A 16156-nucleotide genomic window follows, 5' to 3' on the forward strand; every position below is an offset into this window, starting at 1 on the left:
GTGAGAGGTAAGACTGCGGAAACAGTTCCAGACTGAAGGGACGACAGAAATGAGACCTCTAAATGTGATTCCAAACTAAACCCTTTAACTAAAAGGGACATTATTAGACTCACACTTCTGGATGGGTAAACTTGAATGAAGTCTGTCAATTAGATGACAGTAATACGCTGACGTTATTTTCAGATTTGATGGTTACCTTATGTTTATATAGGAGAATATCTTTGTGGGAAATTCATACCAACATGTTTTGGGATGATAGGTTGGCAGTATATTTTCAGAGTTATTATATTTGTGGCTGCTTCATAATAAAGATGTCACTAACATGAGAATATAAGAACTCGCTGCAGAAGGCAGGCAGACCCGCGACTGTACTTGGTGAATCCTGTGAGTGATGGGACATAGAAAAAAAGGTGGCCCTGATCAGTCTTATGTCAGATCTTAGGGGTGCATTGGTGTGAGCTGGGACCACACAGTTGGGATTGTCTTAGTGCAGACCACTACTCAATTTCTTGACGTGGAGACAAACTCCAAAATGACACTCACTCGATTCCGACCAGAGCTCGGGAGTTTCTGGCTGGCTGTCTGCAGCACCCAGGAGGAGGGGGTGGCCCAGGTTTCATCATAGAGTGAGGTGGGAATTACTCTTTCTTGAGTCCCCAGAGTCATCAGGGGTCCTGCACCGCAACACTTCGGGCCCCATATTGGATGAGGCGTGCTTCGTTGGCAGCATTGATTTTATGTTTATTTGTGAACGGACAGAATATGAGATTACCAAATAAAATATAATTTCAAGTGTTATTAATGAAAGAATATATTACATTCACTTTTAATGAGATTCGGGTGTTGCAAAATGATTCCATGTAATGAATCCCAGGAAATCAATGAAAAGTTTAATTACAGCCGTGGCAGTGTTGTATGAGAATATTGCTTTGGTCAATTTTACTTGTACAATTTATCAATCCTCCTGCCTTTCTCTTACTTTAAATTAATTGCTTTGATGAAGTGAGCATAAATACATTCTTTGTTAGCTTCTTATTAGTATTGTTTTAGAACGGTGTTGTAAAAAACTGTTTTCTCCTTTATATCAGTGACTAATAATAGTTTATATACATGACCATTCACAAGCTATGACTTTTTTAATGCGGTAAAATATCTGTTTCTCAGATGCATTCATTCCTGTTGCCTTGCTAACATAATGTCCTTTTTCCTTTGTCAGTTTTTTGCAAGCCACTGCCTGTGTCTTCTCAACCAGACCCATCCGTCAAAGCTACAGTGCTTTCTGGATGGCTCATCTCTTGACGTTCTGGAGTGAATTCTAAGAAAAGCAAAATAATTCCTCTTCTGAATTCATTTGATATTTGGCTTTCATATAACTACATGTACCCTGTTGATGCGATTCTTTTTTTAAAGAGCATGTTAATTTTGAGAGTTCAGAAATTATGACAGTCTTGTCCACTATAAAGTATAATACTGAATGTTGGTCTGGATATTCAATTTTAGTCAACTATATATTTTTTAAGTTCTCATGAATTCTGTGTATTCTTCTAACTGCCACTGTTTATGTGTGGCCTACTTTTGGTTTAAGTTCAAGGCCTTGACAGTGATTGTTGGGCCCGATTTGCTCTGTGGAGAGAAGCAATCTACATAGTTTCATTTTGAGAAGAAAAAGCCTATAGTTTCCTACCCTTCAAATCCGCCCACCGACACCATTAACCATGCTCCTTGGATGGTAGAATTCTCCTGGGAGAACTGAGCAGTCGGCTGGGTGGTAAGGATAGTGTGTTCCAGGCCTGGCTGGTCACTGACACACTGGGAGAGCGGGGGAGCTGTGCAAAGCGGGATGCCTCTCCTTTCCACACGGTTTCCTGCTTGATGGCCTGCGCTCTGAACAGTGCCCTCCAAGAAGGGTGCGATTTGAGTGTCAGAAAAAGGAGCTTTGTAGCTTGCTCTGAAAATGTTTAACTCGATGGCCACTAAGGGTGTGCAAGTCTGACTGAAAGGCCTATTATAAAAGGTGTGCTTTTTTCCCTATTGCAGGGTAAAATGTTCTTTTATGCTCCATCATTCTTCCTCGGGGTTTCATATTTCTGCAGGTTAACATGCCGCCCAGATGCAACAAATACCTCTCAATATGTCTTGATTCGATTGTCTTCCTGCCTCTCACAGTTACCAAGACCTAACCATTTTCCAATCAATATATCCTGTATATCTATTTAGTTCCCACTTTGACTACCATCGTTCAGAGTGATTACTCGTCTAGCCTCTTCAGTTGCCTCTCAAGAGCCATGAAGAAGTTCCACATGAGCACAATTAAGTGTTACCTTCAGCACAGTACTGACCACAGATTAGGTACTCACTAAAATGTTTGCTGAATAAGTGAATGATTGAGTCCAAAATAGCCACCTTTTTCAATTGCTCTTAAGTATACTGGAGGTAAGGAGAAAATGAACATTTTCTGAAATGAACACATAAAAAGTTTAAAACCATAGTTCAGATGATTAGGCTGTAGCTTGTGTTATTAATGTTAGCAGCTAGTTTGTGTGGAGAACAATCTGCTGTTTGTCTTTTGGCTATCGCCCCAGAACGTATGTTGGTAACCATGCGGCGGCGCTGTTCTGTGTTGCAGCTCTCGTAGTCAGCACCACTTCAGCTGGATTTGCCTTGGCTCCGGGACCTTTCGACCTGCCCTGCTTCCTGCTCACTTTTGTTGGAACAGGCCTTGCATCCTGCGCTGCCAACTGCATCAACCAGGTCAGTTTGTCCCTCTTCAGCTCGGTGATGATACTGTCACTTTTTCCCCCTGGATTGCAGTACTTTATTGTACATTCCAAAAGACCGTAAGGAATAATATATATTGATGGGTTAACACTGTAAACTTGGTCCAAAGAAGTCTGAGTCACTTAGCTAATTTGTCTTTTTTTTTTTTTTTTGAGGTCAGTGGTTTTCAAATATGTTCACATTAAAAAAGCAATGTAGTATCGGCTCCTCATAACCAGGACTTCTTCAGCTAAGGAATTTAGAACTGCCCTAATGTTCTCCTCTTAGCGATAACTCTCTCGGTCCATTTTAGATGCCTTTCCCTTTGCTTGTCATATGAATGTCTGGGCCTTTTCTGGACTTCACTTATTTTGTTTGAAAATCACTATAATGTTTACTGGCATGTACTTTTCAGTAAGGATGTACTTGTAAAAAGTTATTCAGTAATCCGTTAACTTGGTATATGAAATCAGAATTTGTTTTAAAAATTCATTAGCATATTATTTTAATATGCCTTTTTCTCTATGATTTGGAACATCAAAATAGTTCCCTTAAAAAAATCTTCTCCTTGCTGGTGTCTGCCTTGTGGCTTTTTCATGAGACAGTGCAGTGAAAAAAATTTTGGCTAAAACTTAAGGAAAGTTGTTTTCATCATCAGAACACCCAAGAGGAGTTGGCTCAGTTTTAAAACAGGAATTCACATTACCAGCAGGAAAACAGCTGAGTGAGGGTATATCGTTGACAGCCTGCAAAACATATGAACTTTGATAATTTGATGGCTTAAATTTGATAATACCTAAAGTTAACATATTTCTACTATATATTATCAATAATTGGTAGAAGGATCCGTCTGTTTATATAAAGCACTTATTTTCAAATGTCAGCATAATCTTATATAGGGCAGTCCAAATAGAGCTACCAATTTGCCAAAAGTATGGTCCTTTAAACCAAAATGCCATTTATTCTAAATTTGCTCCTCTTTTGCTACCCACACCTTTACTTCTTGCCTAAGAGAATTTAAATACAAAGTAATGTAAGAAAAATGGGTTTTCTTGATTGTTTTAGATCCTTTTTCAGTTTGTTGGTTTTTTAATGACTGCCTTTATTAAGCTATAGATTTATAATGACTACCTTTATTAAATTAAATCCAGAGCACATTGTAGTTTTCAGATTCCTTCTTTAAAATGAAGAGCTGCATTGATCCTTGTGATACTGACTGCTATCTTCTGTCTAAATTACATAGACTCAAAGGACAGTTTTAAAAGTAACATGTGGAGGTTTAGGAGAAAGAAGTAGCCAATTTCAAAAAAAAAGCCCATTGCCCTCGAGCTGATTCTGATTCAGGTATTGGTAACAAATATGAAATCCAACGCAGACTTCCCAAAGAAGAAACAAACCCGTGCTGGAAGAAGTATAGCTAGAATGCCCTTTAGCAGTCAAGGCGGTGCTCTTTTTCTCCAGTACTTGGGACGTGCCATCAGGAGGGACCAGGCCCTAGAGAAGGATAGCATCTGTGGAAGAGTCGGAGAAAAAGACACCTCAACAAGCTGAATTGAACACAGTGGCCGCTGCAGCGAGCTCAAACGTAACCATTGTGAGCCTGGTCCAGAACTGGCAGCGTTTTGTTCTCTAGTGCATAGGGCTGCCGTGTTGGCATCTACTAAACGCCATCCTACAACAACAGTAGCACGCTGATAGGGTTTTTTTGAGTTGTACCCTCTGGGTCACCTGTATGAATAAAGCAAAGGTAGCTAGATAGTTGTTGGCTTGGGACTTTCGTCTACCAGAGGGTGAGTTTCTTCCTGAGCTTTTCTTTCTTCTTTGTAGCCTTTTAATCTTAAATTATGTTTTGTCTTTCTTGGTATTTTGTTCTGAATCCCATTAGCTGTTGCTTCTCTGCCCCAAACCGCAGATTCCCCTTCTTGTTTTCTGGGCTAGATTAAATCCTGCTTGACTGATGACTGATGACCCTGAGATGGAAACTGACTGTGTGGTGGACTGGAGGAAACAATATCGTGTCCTCGTCACATATGAACTATCTTTGTTTTAGTGACAAGCTGCTTTTCAGGTTTAATATGTAAAAATTCTTGATGCCTTGACATATATTTATACCTCAATATATAAGGTATTTGACAATTCTGACTTCCAACTGAGCTTCCAGGCACCAAAAGAAAGAGGAATTGGGGGGTGTGTGCTAGGAGGAGGGCAGGGAGATGGATAGTGAAACAGCTGTTATTTATTATACCTGTGCTTCCTTAACCTGGTCCAACTCTTGCAAATTCCTTTGTCTCTTCTTATTTCTGACTACAGATTGGGACTCCAAAGTGCTTTGAGCAAGATATCACACCTTTAAAATTTGTGTGAGTGATTAAGTAAATGCTAAAACATTTTCGCGACCACCCAGTCCTGGCACACTGATTTTCTAAGAAGTTTTAGATTTTTTTTTTTTTTGTCAGAAGGGGAAATTACTTACCTGTGTAATTAATCTTAAGAAAAATTTCACTCTGGCATTTCCTTCAGATCCTCTGCCAGATTTCTCCCAGAAGCAACGATCACAGGAAGAACAAAGAAATTTAAAAGGATTTGAATGATGGAATGTAGAGATAGGATGAAACAAAAGAGAAAATTTGGTCGTTAATAAGATTTATGTATACTTGTAATTTAGAATATGCTGTGTAACCTTAACATATAAAATAATATATAGTTTTGGCTTTTATCCTGAGTTTTCTTTACTATAAGAAGATATTTATCTGCTAGCTTATAAGAAAAAAAAATCACTGAAACAGAAATTTAGTAAAATATCTGAATACTTTCATTAATATTTGAGTAGAATTAAGATTGTTCTGCTATCGCTTTTAGCAAAATCATAGTTCATAATCTAGACGATCCCATTGTATATATATCACTACCATTAAGTGAATAAGAAACAACTGTTCTGTATATAATTTTCTTAAACAGCTAGTTGAAGATGACTGAATACAGACCCCTCTTCTGATACTACTGCTGTAATGTCCTGATTTGAATACTTGGAATTAAAAAGCACATCTCACCTTAAGAATATAAATATGTTTTAAGACTGGATTACAAGTTCTTCTAAAAAGACTCGGTGATTTGTGAGGTTGAATATTAACAGAGGACGCCATTTACTGTGCTTAGTTAGAATCCCTCCATGATTTTGCTTACTCTTGAATAAAATGACTGGTCAAATGGCAAAATAACTTATTTCAAATAAGCATGCTATCCACCTTGAAAATAGAAATGTGGACAGCCCCCACGCTCTTTCACAATCTCAATATGTTTTCCCAAAAAAGAAAACTATGTTTTTCAACAGATATTTTGCCACCCTAAATATGGCTGGTTTACATAAGCCAAGTAATATATAAAATGACCCTTTCTAGTTTGTACATAGGGAGCATCAGGCTTTACGGTTTTGTTTTATTGTCTTTCAGGGGCAGCACAATGTGTCTGAACTAGTTTTTACTTGCATAGAATGTTGTTGATTCTGCTTAGTTCAAGTTAAAATTATTGCAGGGCCGTGCGGTGGGGTGGGTGGATGACAGGAGGGGGTGCTGTTGAAATCCTTGGAACTCACCTGGAAACCACAAAAGGATTCTGATTTGGCTAAGACTAGAAGAGAGAACGTCACTAAGTAGTAGAAACTGCTACTACCCTGTGCTTCTGTTTCCTTGAGGGCTATTCTCTAAAATTCAAAGCCAGACTCACTGCCATCATGCTGATTGATGAAAGAAAGAACCCCTACAAGACAGAGTAGAACCGTCCCCTGTTTCTGAGCCGGTAATTCTTTATAGGAGTAGAAAGCCTCATCTTCCTCTCTTGACGTGGCTGGTGTTTTCGAACTGCTGACCTTGGGAATAGCAGCTGAATGCGTAACCACGACACCACCAGGGCTCCTCCCTATTTTCTAAAGAGATCCTTCCATAATGATTACTTATGCTAGAGACATTTAAAAAGGTTGATTCCTACTCTGAAGCAGTTCATGGTTAAAGGCAGATGTGTAACTAAATGAAACCAGTAAGTCAGTACTACTGAGGTAAGATAGGGGTGTTGCCCTGATGGTGTGCAGGAAGACTTAGAGAGTAGTCATTTCTACCTGTGGAGATTAGGAAAACTTTATGGAAACATTAGGTGGGTGTTTACTGAGGTGGATGAGGCATGGGAGGGGAGCTTCCGAGCAGAGGGAACTGCCTGGGTAAAATTTTACAGAGCTATTAAAAATTTCTACGCAGGGAGTTTGGTAGGGAATTGCACACCTCGCGGTGCACCTGGAAACATCAGGTGCAGGCTGGGCGCAGTGCTGTGTGGGATCTGCTGAAGTTGTCAGCCGAGTCCAGGCCATCACGGGCGGCATGCCTCTAAAGCATTCAAACGTACCCCATAGATGTTGTACAGCCATTCCAGCACCCGGGTGTCCACTCTGACTCGTAGCACCCCCCCCTCCCCCCGTGTTTCAGCGTAGCGCTGTGCTCCGTGGGGTTCTTAAGTAAGGACTGTGTGCTTTCTGAAGCAGATGGTGAGACCTGCCTTCTGAGGTTACCCTGAGTGGCTTCAAACCACTGACCATCATGCAATTAATTACTTTCTTTTACTCTTGCGATAGAGGGATAAAGAAAACAATAGTGATGGAGATAGGGGAAGGATAAGGTATTGGACTTATGTAAGACCTAATTTACAATGGAATCTCGTTATAAGTAGCGGACTAACTGTACTGTGTTAGGTGCTTGCACGGCGACTTCCTACATAGTAACCATACAATTCAGGCTAATCATTCTTTTAAAAGAGAGAGGAACCCGCCGCATGTTGTTGAATTGACTCTGGCTCCGAGCTCCACGCGTTGCATCCTAGAACTGCTCCATAGGGTGGTCTTGGCTGTCATCTGTATTGGAGCAGATCTGCGACTTCTGCAGTGCTGGTAGGTGAGTCTGAACTGCCAACCTTTAAGTTAGTAGTCATGCACAAACAGATTGAGCCATACAGGGGCCCTTAATTATTATTACAATTTATAAAAGTGCTTGAATGAGAAAAGGAGGTCAAGAGGTGTCCTATAAAAATTAGCATAGCCAATATGAAACGTAAAATTGTAAGATAGTACGCTCTTGTAAACAACTAAGTAGTGAATGGTGCCTATTGCCTGGCAGAGGGAAGAAACATCAACCAGAAATTCTCGAGGGTACTAACTTAGCACTGTGATGTGTGGTAAGATATTTAAAGCATGCAGCAGTGGATCCTCGCCTTACATGAGGAAAAGAGCCAAGGGTAGATGTGTACAAAATAGAAGGTTACACTGGAGTCTGCCTGGACCTTCATTTCTCACCTTGGTCTTTCTACATGGCTGCCTGGGGTAAGGAGGGAATTTCCTGGCTCCAGATTTCTCTGTGGACCTCCACCAAGCGACTTTCCTTCCGGGATTACAACAGTGTTTGTAGGAAAGAGCCTTGTTGGAGAAATGATTTACAAGCCTTAGAAATGACTTTGTTTTAGTTTGTCAAGTTAATCCCAGCATACAGTACTTACCTCAGGTACAGTGAATTATTCGTTTTAGAAGCACGCTTCATTTTGGGGTCACGTGATGATTTTGATGACATGCCCTGAGTGCCCTGGTCAAGGAGGCAGCTGCTGTTACTGGCCTTGGGGACCGTGAGTGCACTGTTGCTAGAACCCCCAGTGTTTCAGTTCAAGCTAGAAATTTGGATTTTCATGGGAAAGGTTTCAATTACACAGTTTTGTAAACTATGTTGGCCAAACAAAGCCTGTCCAGTGGGCTGAAATCGGCTGATGCCTTCCTTCCTTGCCCCAGACTTGGCACGTGCTTAAAGAACATACGCTTCTTATGCTGTTGCATAGAAAAAGGAGGAGGAAAACAAAAAGCTTTCGCAGGTAGATAGTGGAATATAGTTTCATCTCGCTTTTCCTTTTTTCTTTTTAAACGTTCTTAGTGTGAATTGGTTGAATAATCCAGAGCAGATTACTGGTTTCACACCCAACGCTTATTGTTGCAGGCTCTGCTTTGCCCTGTTCCTTACGGTCTCACAGGGTAGCTCCGTCTATCCCACTTCCTCCCTGTGTCTTCTGCTGCCATTCCTCCTTTTTGCCTAACTCTGCTGACCCTTGACCTTGGTAAATGCTGTGCATTTGATACCAAGTGGTCAATCATTTGGGAGTATGCGCACCTCATAAGGGTTATTGTTTACTTTGTAAACATATTGGTTGATTGAAAATTGAACCTTTGGGGTGCATTGGGTTAGAAACCCAAAGGGCTATAGTCTTAGGGATTGCCCCATTCTTGCTCAGACTAGGAAGTCCGGTCCCTTTCACAATCGTGTGTTTTCTTCCACCTTTTTCTCTCTTTCTACCCAGGACCCTCTAGTGTGGTCCCTTTCATAGCAGTCTCTCTCTATTTTCATGCTGAAGCACAGCATCTCCCAGGAGCTTGGATGGGATCAAGCTGTGGCGACTTAATCAGAGCTTGCAGATTAGGCAGCTAGCCTTCTCGGACATGTGTGTCTTCTCGAACTTTACCATAGGCGAGCTCATTATTTCTGAATTTCCGAAAACTAGATGCTGCTGCTTTAGCACTCAAAAGGTAATGTCAAGAAGGGTTGGTGAAAAATTGCTTCAAGAAACACCTGCAAATTGCAAATGTGCTAACAATTATTTCTCGACCGATGGCATTATGTTTCAGAAAATGCCATCGATTATGATGAGTAACACACAGCTCTTTGTGAAATTTAAGTCCGTTGAACATCAGCACCTTCAAAGACAATAAAAATTCCAGCCTGCATTTATCTATTCCATCGTGGGCAGTTCCTACAACGTCTGCTGTGTCAGTCCCTGTGAAATTCTTGGGCTGAGTCGTCTGTCGTTGCACACAGTTGTCTGAGGTCAGCTTTCCACTTTGCAGTTGTCAAACAGCTGTCAATAAAGCACTTGAACCTGTAGTTAATTTACATTTTGTGCCATGCCTTATTAGGGTGTTTCTTGGCTTAAGTGTTTAACTAGTTAGTCTTATTTCTTGATCATCTTCTGTACCATTATCATGTATTTCCCTTCTACAAATGTCCACATACACAGTTTAAGATGGTCATACAAGTAACTCCCAAACCGTCTTGAAAAAAGCTGACCTCAATTTTTAAAACCTCACTTGAATGAGATACACTCAGCCAATCCACTGCGCGATTCCTTTGCAAGAGGAGAAGCCCATCAGTTCAAGAATGCCGTCCTTATTTCCTTCTTACTGCCACCGTCATTTCCCTGAAGCCGAAGTCTAAATAGTCATGGAGCATAAAATTGCTTTCTCAGTGTCCATATACGTTAGTGTGATGGTAAAGAATTCGGCATTCATTTTTAATAATCTGTTGATCAAAGGCATTTTTATGGATATGCCATTGATGTTTTACTACAGAGGATCTCGAGCTTCCGGGGTGACATGGGCGCTCTAACCTCCTGTAAGAGCCCTTAGGTGTTTGCTGAATAGAGTTGTGTGATTTGACAAAAGGACTAGTTGTATGCCAGCTAGTTCTTACAATAGGAAACATCTAAAATGGCTATTGTTAAATTATGATCATGAGAGATTACTCTGGTACCGCAATAATGTTTCCCCTCTACATAATTATTAACCTGTACACAAAGGTCACTCTAATCAATGTTTGTTTAGAGTTTGCTCTCCATACAGGGCTTAATTTAACCTTTTCTGAATTTTGACACGTTCTCCCCTGAGATCTCATAATTCATTATATACCTTCCATTAGATCATATATTAATTTTTACTTTAATTGTTTTATTTATATAACAGAATTTTCCATCAGCCTGTGAGCATTTCTTTGTCTACAAGGACATGTTTTATTTATCCTAACCCATCATGCCTGCCAAATAGGACTAGTAGGTATTTCTTGAATACTGATTGAATAAATGCATGAGAAAATGAGAACATTAATTCCACAGTTCAAAGGAACTTAAGTATATAGTGTTCCATTGTTCCTTTGTTATTGTAACTCATCACAGATGTCCTTTAAAAGTGAACTTACCTTCTACACGGGAGATGATTCTGTTTGTATAAATTTTCTTGGAAATTTATTAGTCATCTTTAAAAGGATTAGCATTGATAATGTAATAAAACAAGTTCAATTAAAATTGGATATGTACTAAAGGAGCAGATAAAATCAAAGCTAAAGCTAATGACAATATAAAAAATTTTATAACAATGAATTTTCCCTATGATATTAAATTAAATTGTATATTAATTTCACCTTCTTTGTCATATGAAGGATTTTTTTAAAACTCATTAACTGGCATCCCAAAATGATTTGGAGGGAACATTATAAAGTATGTGTTCTCTGTGCTTAGAACAAATAGCTATTAATGAAAGTGTATTTCACTGGTACATTTCCTCATCAGAAATTTCATTACCGATAGAAAAATAATGTAGGAAATTGAGAAACCTCAACTCTTCAGATAGCCTTCTCCCTCCTAAGCAGCTCAATCTACCCTGTCTTAAAACTACACATCTGACTATCGATAGTCTGCACGATCACAATTGCTATCAGTCCAGTCTTCAGTCATTCATACCAAAACTTTGGAGTCATTCATGAGCCCCAGTTTTCTCTTAAACCCCACATTTACTTCATCAGAAAATTATGCTGATATGTACACATACACACACACCTTTGAGAAGACTTTTCAAAAAGTTTGTGGAAAATGGAGTTAAGAGAGAATATAATGTGGCCATAAACTTTTTGATGCTACCGTCATACGTAGATAGATAGATAGATAGATAGATAGATAGATAGATAGATAGATAGATAGATAAGTTTTACTATTTTGCCTATTATACTAAGATAATTTAAATCTAAATAATGCAAGAACTGTTTTGTATATTAAAGATGATTTTCTTCTAGTTACTATCAAGTCTATTCTGACTCTGACCGTGCTATGTAGTGTTTCAATGGTCAATTTTTCTGAAATCAATTTCCAGGCCTTTCTTCTGAGGCACGTCTGGTGGGGACTAACCAACTACCCTTTGGGCTGGCAGGCGAGCACGTTAACACTCCCACCACCCAAGGACATTAGGTCTTTGTTATATGTTGAACTACATTTCCCAAACCAAACTTTCTGCCATCGCGTCGTTTCATGCATTTCTCAGCCTAACATATATTTTAACTTTTATTTATGTTTATGGAGGCCTTGGAATTTTTAATATACCATATTGTCATATTTTAAGGTTCCACCCCCCAGGGAAAGATAATTAGAAAGACTTTGTATTCTCATATGTGAATTAAAACTATTATATTATGTATTGTGGATTAGACTTCATTTTATTTTAGACTGTTAGCTTGTTATCCTGGAATTATTTTGACGTTACTCTATTGCTTTTTGTATCCATATTTCTGCTTCACTAATCTATGTATTCTTTTTCCAGACCGATTCTCTTTTATGTAGTATGTCTCTGTTACATGCTTAATATCAGAGAGTAAGTTTCCCTACAAAATACTTACTTTCCAAAGCATTTGTTTTGACTCTTTTTATTGATTACCTCATTTAAAGTTGAAAATCATGGTTTTTTTGTTTGTTTTTAATCATTTTATTAGGGGCTCATACAACTCATCACAATCCATACAGACATCAGTTGTGTAAAACATTTGTACATTCGTTGCCCTCATCATTCTCACAACGTTTGCTCTCCACTTAAGCCCCTGGCATCAGAACCTCATTTCTTCCCCTCTCTCCCCGCTTCCCCACTCCTCATGAACCCTTGATAATTTATAAATTATTATTTTGTCATATCTTGCCCTGTCTGGCGTCTCCCTTCACCCACTTTTCTGTTTGTCCCCCAGGGAGGAGGTTATATGTAGATCCTTGTAATCAGTTCCCGCTTTCCACCCCACCCTCCTGGTATCTCCACTCTCACCACTGGCCCAGAAGGGATCATCCACCCTGGATTCCCTGCATTTCCAGTTCCTATCTGTACCAGTGTGCATCCTCTGGTCTAGCCAGATTTGTAAGGTAGAATTGGGATCATGATAGTGGGGATGGAGGGGTGTGGGGAAACATTTAGGAACAAGAGGGAAGTTTTATGTTTCATCGTTGCTATACTGCACCCTGACTGACTCGTCTCCTCCCTGCAACCATTCTGTAAGGGGATGTCCAATTGCCTACAGATGGGCTTTCGTTCTCCACTATGCACTCCCCTCATTCACAATGATATGGTTTTTGGTTCCGATGATGCCTCATGCCTGATCCCTTCGACACCTTGTGATCGCATAGGCTGGTGTGATTCTTCCATGTGGACTGTTGTTGCTTCTGAGCTAGATGGCCGCTTGTTTACCTTCAAGCCTTTAAGACCCCAGACGCTACATCTTTTGATAGTAGGGCACCGTCAGCTTTCTTCACCAGAAAATCATGTTTTAAAGTTCTTTTAAAAACCAAATTTTAAAAGAAATTTGGCGATTTTATTCAATTTTAATTGAGTTCCTTTGTAATCCCATGTGGTTTACTTATGAAATTACAACTATTATTGAGGAACAATAATACTTCCTAGTCTTTTTGAAAGGCATCTATGGCATAAAGAAGGTTCTGCATACTTGGACCAGATTTTTCCTTTTCCACTATTTGACAAATCAGCCTTGTATTGTACTATTTTTTTTTCAAATATCCATGCTCTAAATAAATTTCCTTGACAAAATAATAATTTATAAATTATCAAGGGTTCATGAGGGAGGGGGGAGCAGGGAGGAAAGGGGAAAAATGAGGACCTGGTGCCAGGGGCTTAAGTGGAGAGCAAAGATTTTGAGAATGATGAGGGCAATGAATGTACAAATGTGCCTTACACAATTGATGTATGTATGGATTATGATAGTATAATTGATGTATGTATGGATTGTGATAGAGTTGTGATAAGTTGTATAAGTTGTATAAAATTATTTTAAAATATACATTTCCTTACTATGACAAAAAGGCTTATTTTAAATCATTTGAGACTTGTAGGAACATTTTTTAAATCATTTTATTGGGGGCTCGTACAATTTTTATCACCATCCATACATACATCCATTGTGTCAAGAACATATGTACATTCATTGCCATCATCATTCTCACAACATTTGCTTTCCACTTGAGCCCTTAATATCAGCTGCTCTTTTCTTCCCTCCCTCCCCACTCCCCCTACCTCATGAACCCTTCATAATTCATAAATTATTATTATTTTTTCATATGTTACGTCTCCCCCTGCCCTCTTCTCTGCTGTCCATCGCCCAGGGAGGAGGCTATATGTAGATTCTTGCAATCAGTTCCCCCTTTCTACCCCACATTCCTTCCACCCTCCAGGTATTGCCACTCTCACTACTGGTCCTGAAGGAGTCATCTCTCCTGGATTCCCTGTGTTTCCAGTTGCGATCTGTACCAATGTACATCCTCTGATCTAGCCAGATTTGCAAGGCAGAATTGGGATCATGATAGTGGGGGGCGGGGGTAAGCATTTAAGAACTAGAGGAAAATTATATGTTTCATCATAGCTACCCTGCAACCTGACTTGTTCATCTCCTCCCCACAACCCTTCAGTAAGGGGTGTCCGGTTGGCTACAAATGGGCTTTGAGTCTCCACTCTGCACTCACCCACATTTTCAATGGTATGAATTTTTTGTTCCTTGATGATCCTTTCAACAGCTTGTGGTCACCAGGCTGGTGTGTTTCTTCTATGTGGGCTTTGTTGCTTCTGAACTAGATGGCCACTTGTTTACCTTCAAGCCTTTAAGACCCCAGACGCTATATCTTATAGCCGGCCACCATTAGCTTTCTTCACCACATTTGCTTTTGCACACGTTTGTCTTCAGTGATCGTATCAGGAAGGTGGGCACCAACTGATATAATTTTTATCCTTTGATGTTTGATAACTGGTCCCTTCTATACCTCGTGGTCAGCCAAGCTGGTGTGCTTCTTCCATGTGTGCTTTGATGCTTCTCAGCAAGATGGCTGCTTGTTTATCTTCAAGACTTTAAGATCCCAGATGCTATTATCTTTTGATAGCCAGGCACCATCAGCTTTTTTCACCATGTTTGCTTATGCACACATTTTTCTTCAGCAATCTTGTCGGGAAGGTGTGCATCCTGGAATGCCAAATTAATAGAACAACATGTTCTTGCATTGACTGCTTGAGTGGAGGCTCAGTGTCCATCTGCTGCCTCAATACTAAACTTATAAATATATGCACATAGATCTGTTTCCCCACACTCTTATATAATTATATTTACATATGTACACTCCAGTTTTTAGACCTCTGTAAATACCCTTTGTCACCTAGTTCTTTCCTCTATTTCCTTATACTTCCCTCTTGTCCCGCTATCATGCTCAACCTTCATTTGGGTTTCAGTAATTTCTCTCGGTTACCTTGCCCTTGCTGAATCCCTACCAGGCTTCTCACACCCTCCTTGCCACTGATTTTGGATCACTTATTGCTTCCCTGTCCCTGGGTTGGTCAGCACCACCTTCTTACCCCATTCTCCCCCTCTCATGTCCCACCGGAACCATTGGTCCCGTTGTTTTCCCCTCCAGAGTACTCATCCAGTCTATCTGATCTAGATAGATCTGTAGAGATAATAATATGCACCAAAAATCAAGCCATAGCAAGGTAGGCGATCGATGAGAACACAGCGATGACAACAAAGGAAACCAATTACCCATAGAAGAATAAATTAATTAAAAGAAAAAAATTAAAAATAAAACCTGTAAATAGATCAAGGTCTGATTTTTGATCTCTAGGCGTGTCCTTCAGTCAGGTCCAATGGGGTACCATGCTCTGGCCCCAGAGTCTGTCCTTGGTAATCCCTTGGGGGCTCCCTGCTCTGCTCCCACGGTTGCTCTGCCGCATACTTTTAGTGGTTTGCCTCGGTGTCACAGGGTCAGTCCGGGCCAGTCCCGACACTGAGTTTCCCATGTTGTCCTTCTTAGGGCCCTGGGCCATCAAGGGATGGCGTGTCCTGTAGTGGGATCAGCCATATTGTCCATTCTGGCGATTGGCTGTTCAGAGCGGGGATATCATCCTCCAGACCTGATGGGCCAGGATGTGCTCCACTCTCTCTTCCTCCCCCTTCTTTGCTCCCATTTGCTCTGATCGAACATGTCCCTCTCCCCTAGCTGCAGCTTCAGTGCCGTCCTCTCAAGTAAATTCTTCTGGGCTGAGGGGCAGTTGTCCATGTAGCTGGTATGGGGGCTGAGCCCTCAGGCCCCTTCCACTGGCTCCCCACTCTGTGCAGGCACACTGCATTCGTCTGGCACTGGCTTTATATCTGGTCCCTCTTTCCCTCCCAATTTTCTGGTCTGGCAGCACGAGCTCCGGACGGGTGAGTCTTATCAGGTCACCATTTCCCCCAACTCTCATATTTTTTAAATG

At 40.4% G+C, this 16156-nt stretch overlaps 1 protein-coding gene across 1 annotated transcript in view; it reads left to right on the top strand.

Moving 5' to 3' along the window:
* COX10 (cytochrome c oxidase assembly factor heme A:farnesyltransferase COX10) overlaps positions 1–16156 on the top strand; it is a 158008-nt gene that overhangs the window by 38508 nt on the left and 103344 nt on the right. The window contains exon 4 of the mRNA XM_075561085.1: positions 2627–2751. Coding sequence (XP_075417200.1) covers positions 2627–2751 — 125 coding nt within the window. The remainder of the gene's footprint in view (positions 1–2626; positions 2752–16156) is intronic.

Source organism: Tenrec ecaudatus, chromosome 10 (genome assembly GCF_050624435.1).
Source record: "Tenrec ecaudatus isolate mTenEca1 chromosome 10, mTenEca1.hap1, whole genome shotgun sequence".
In the NCBI taxonomy this organism is placed as follows: Eukaryota; Metazoa; Chordata; class Mammalia; order Afrosoricida; family Tenrecidae; genus Tenrec; species Tenrec ecaudatus.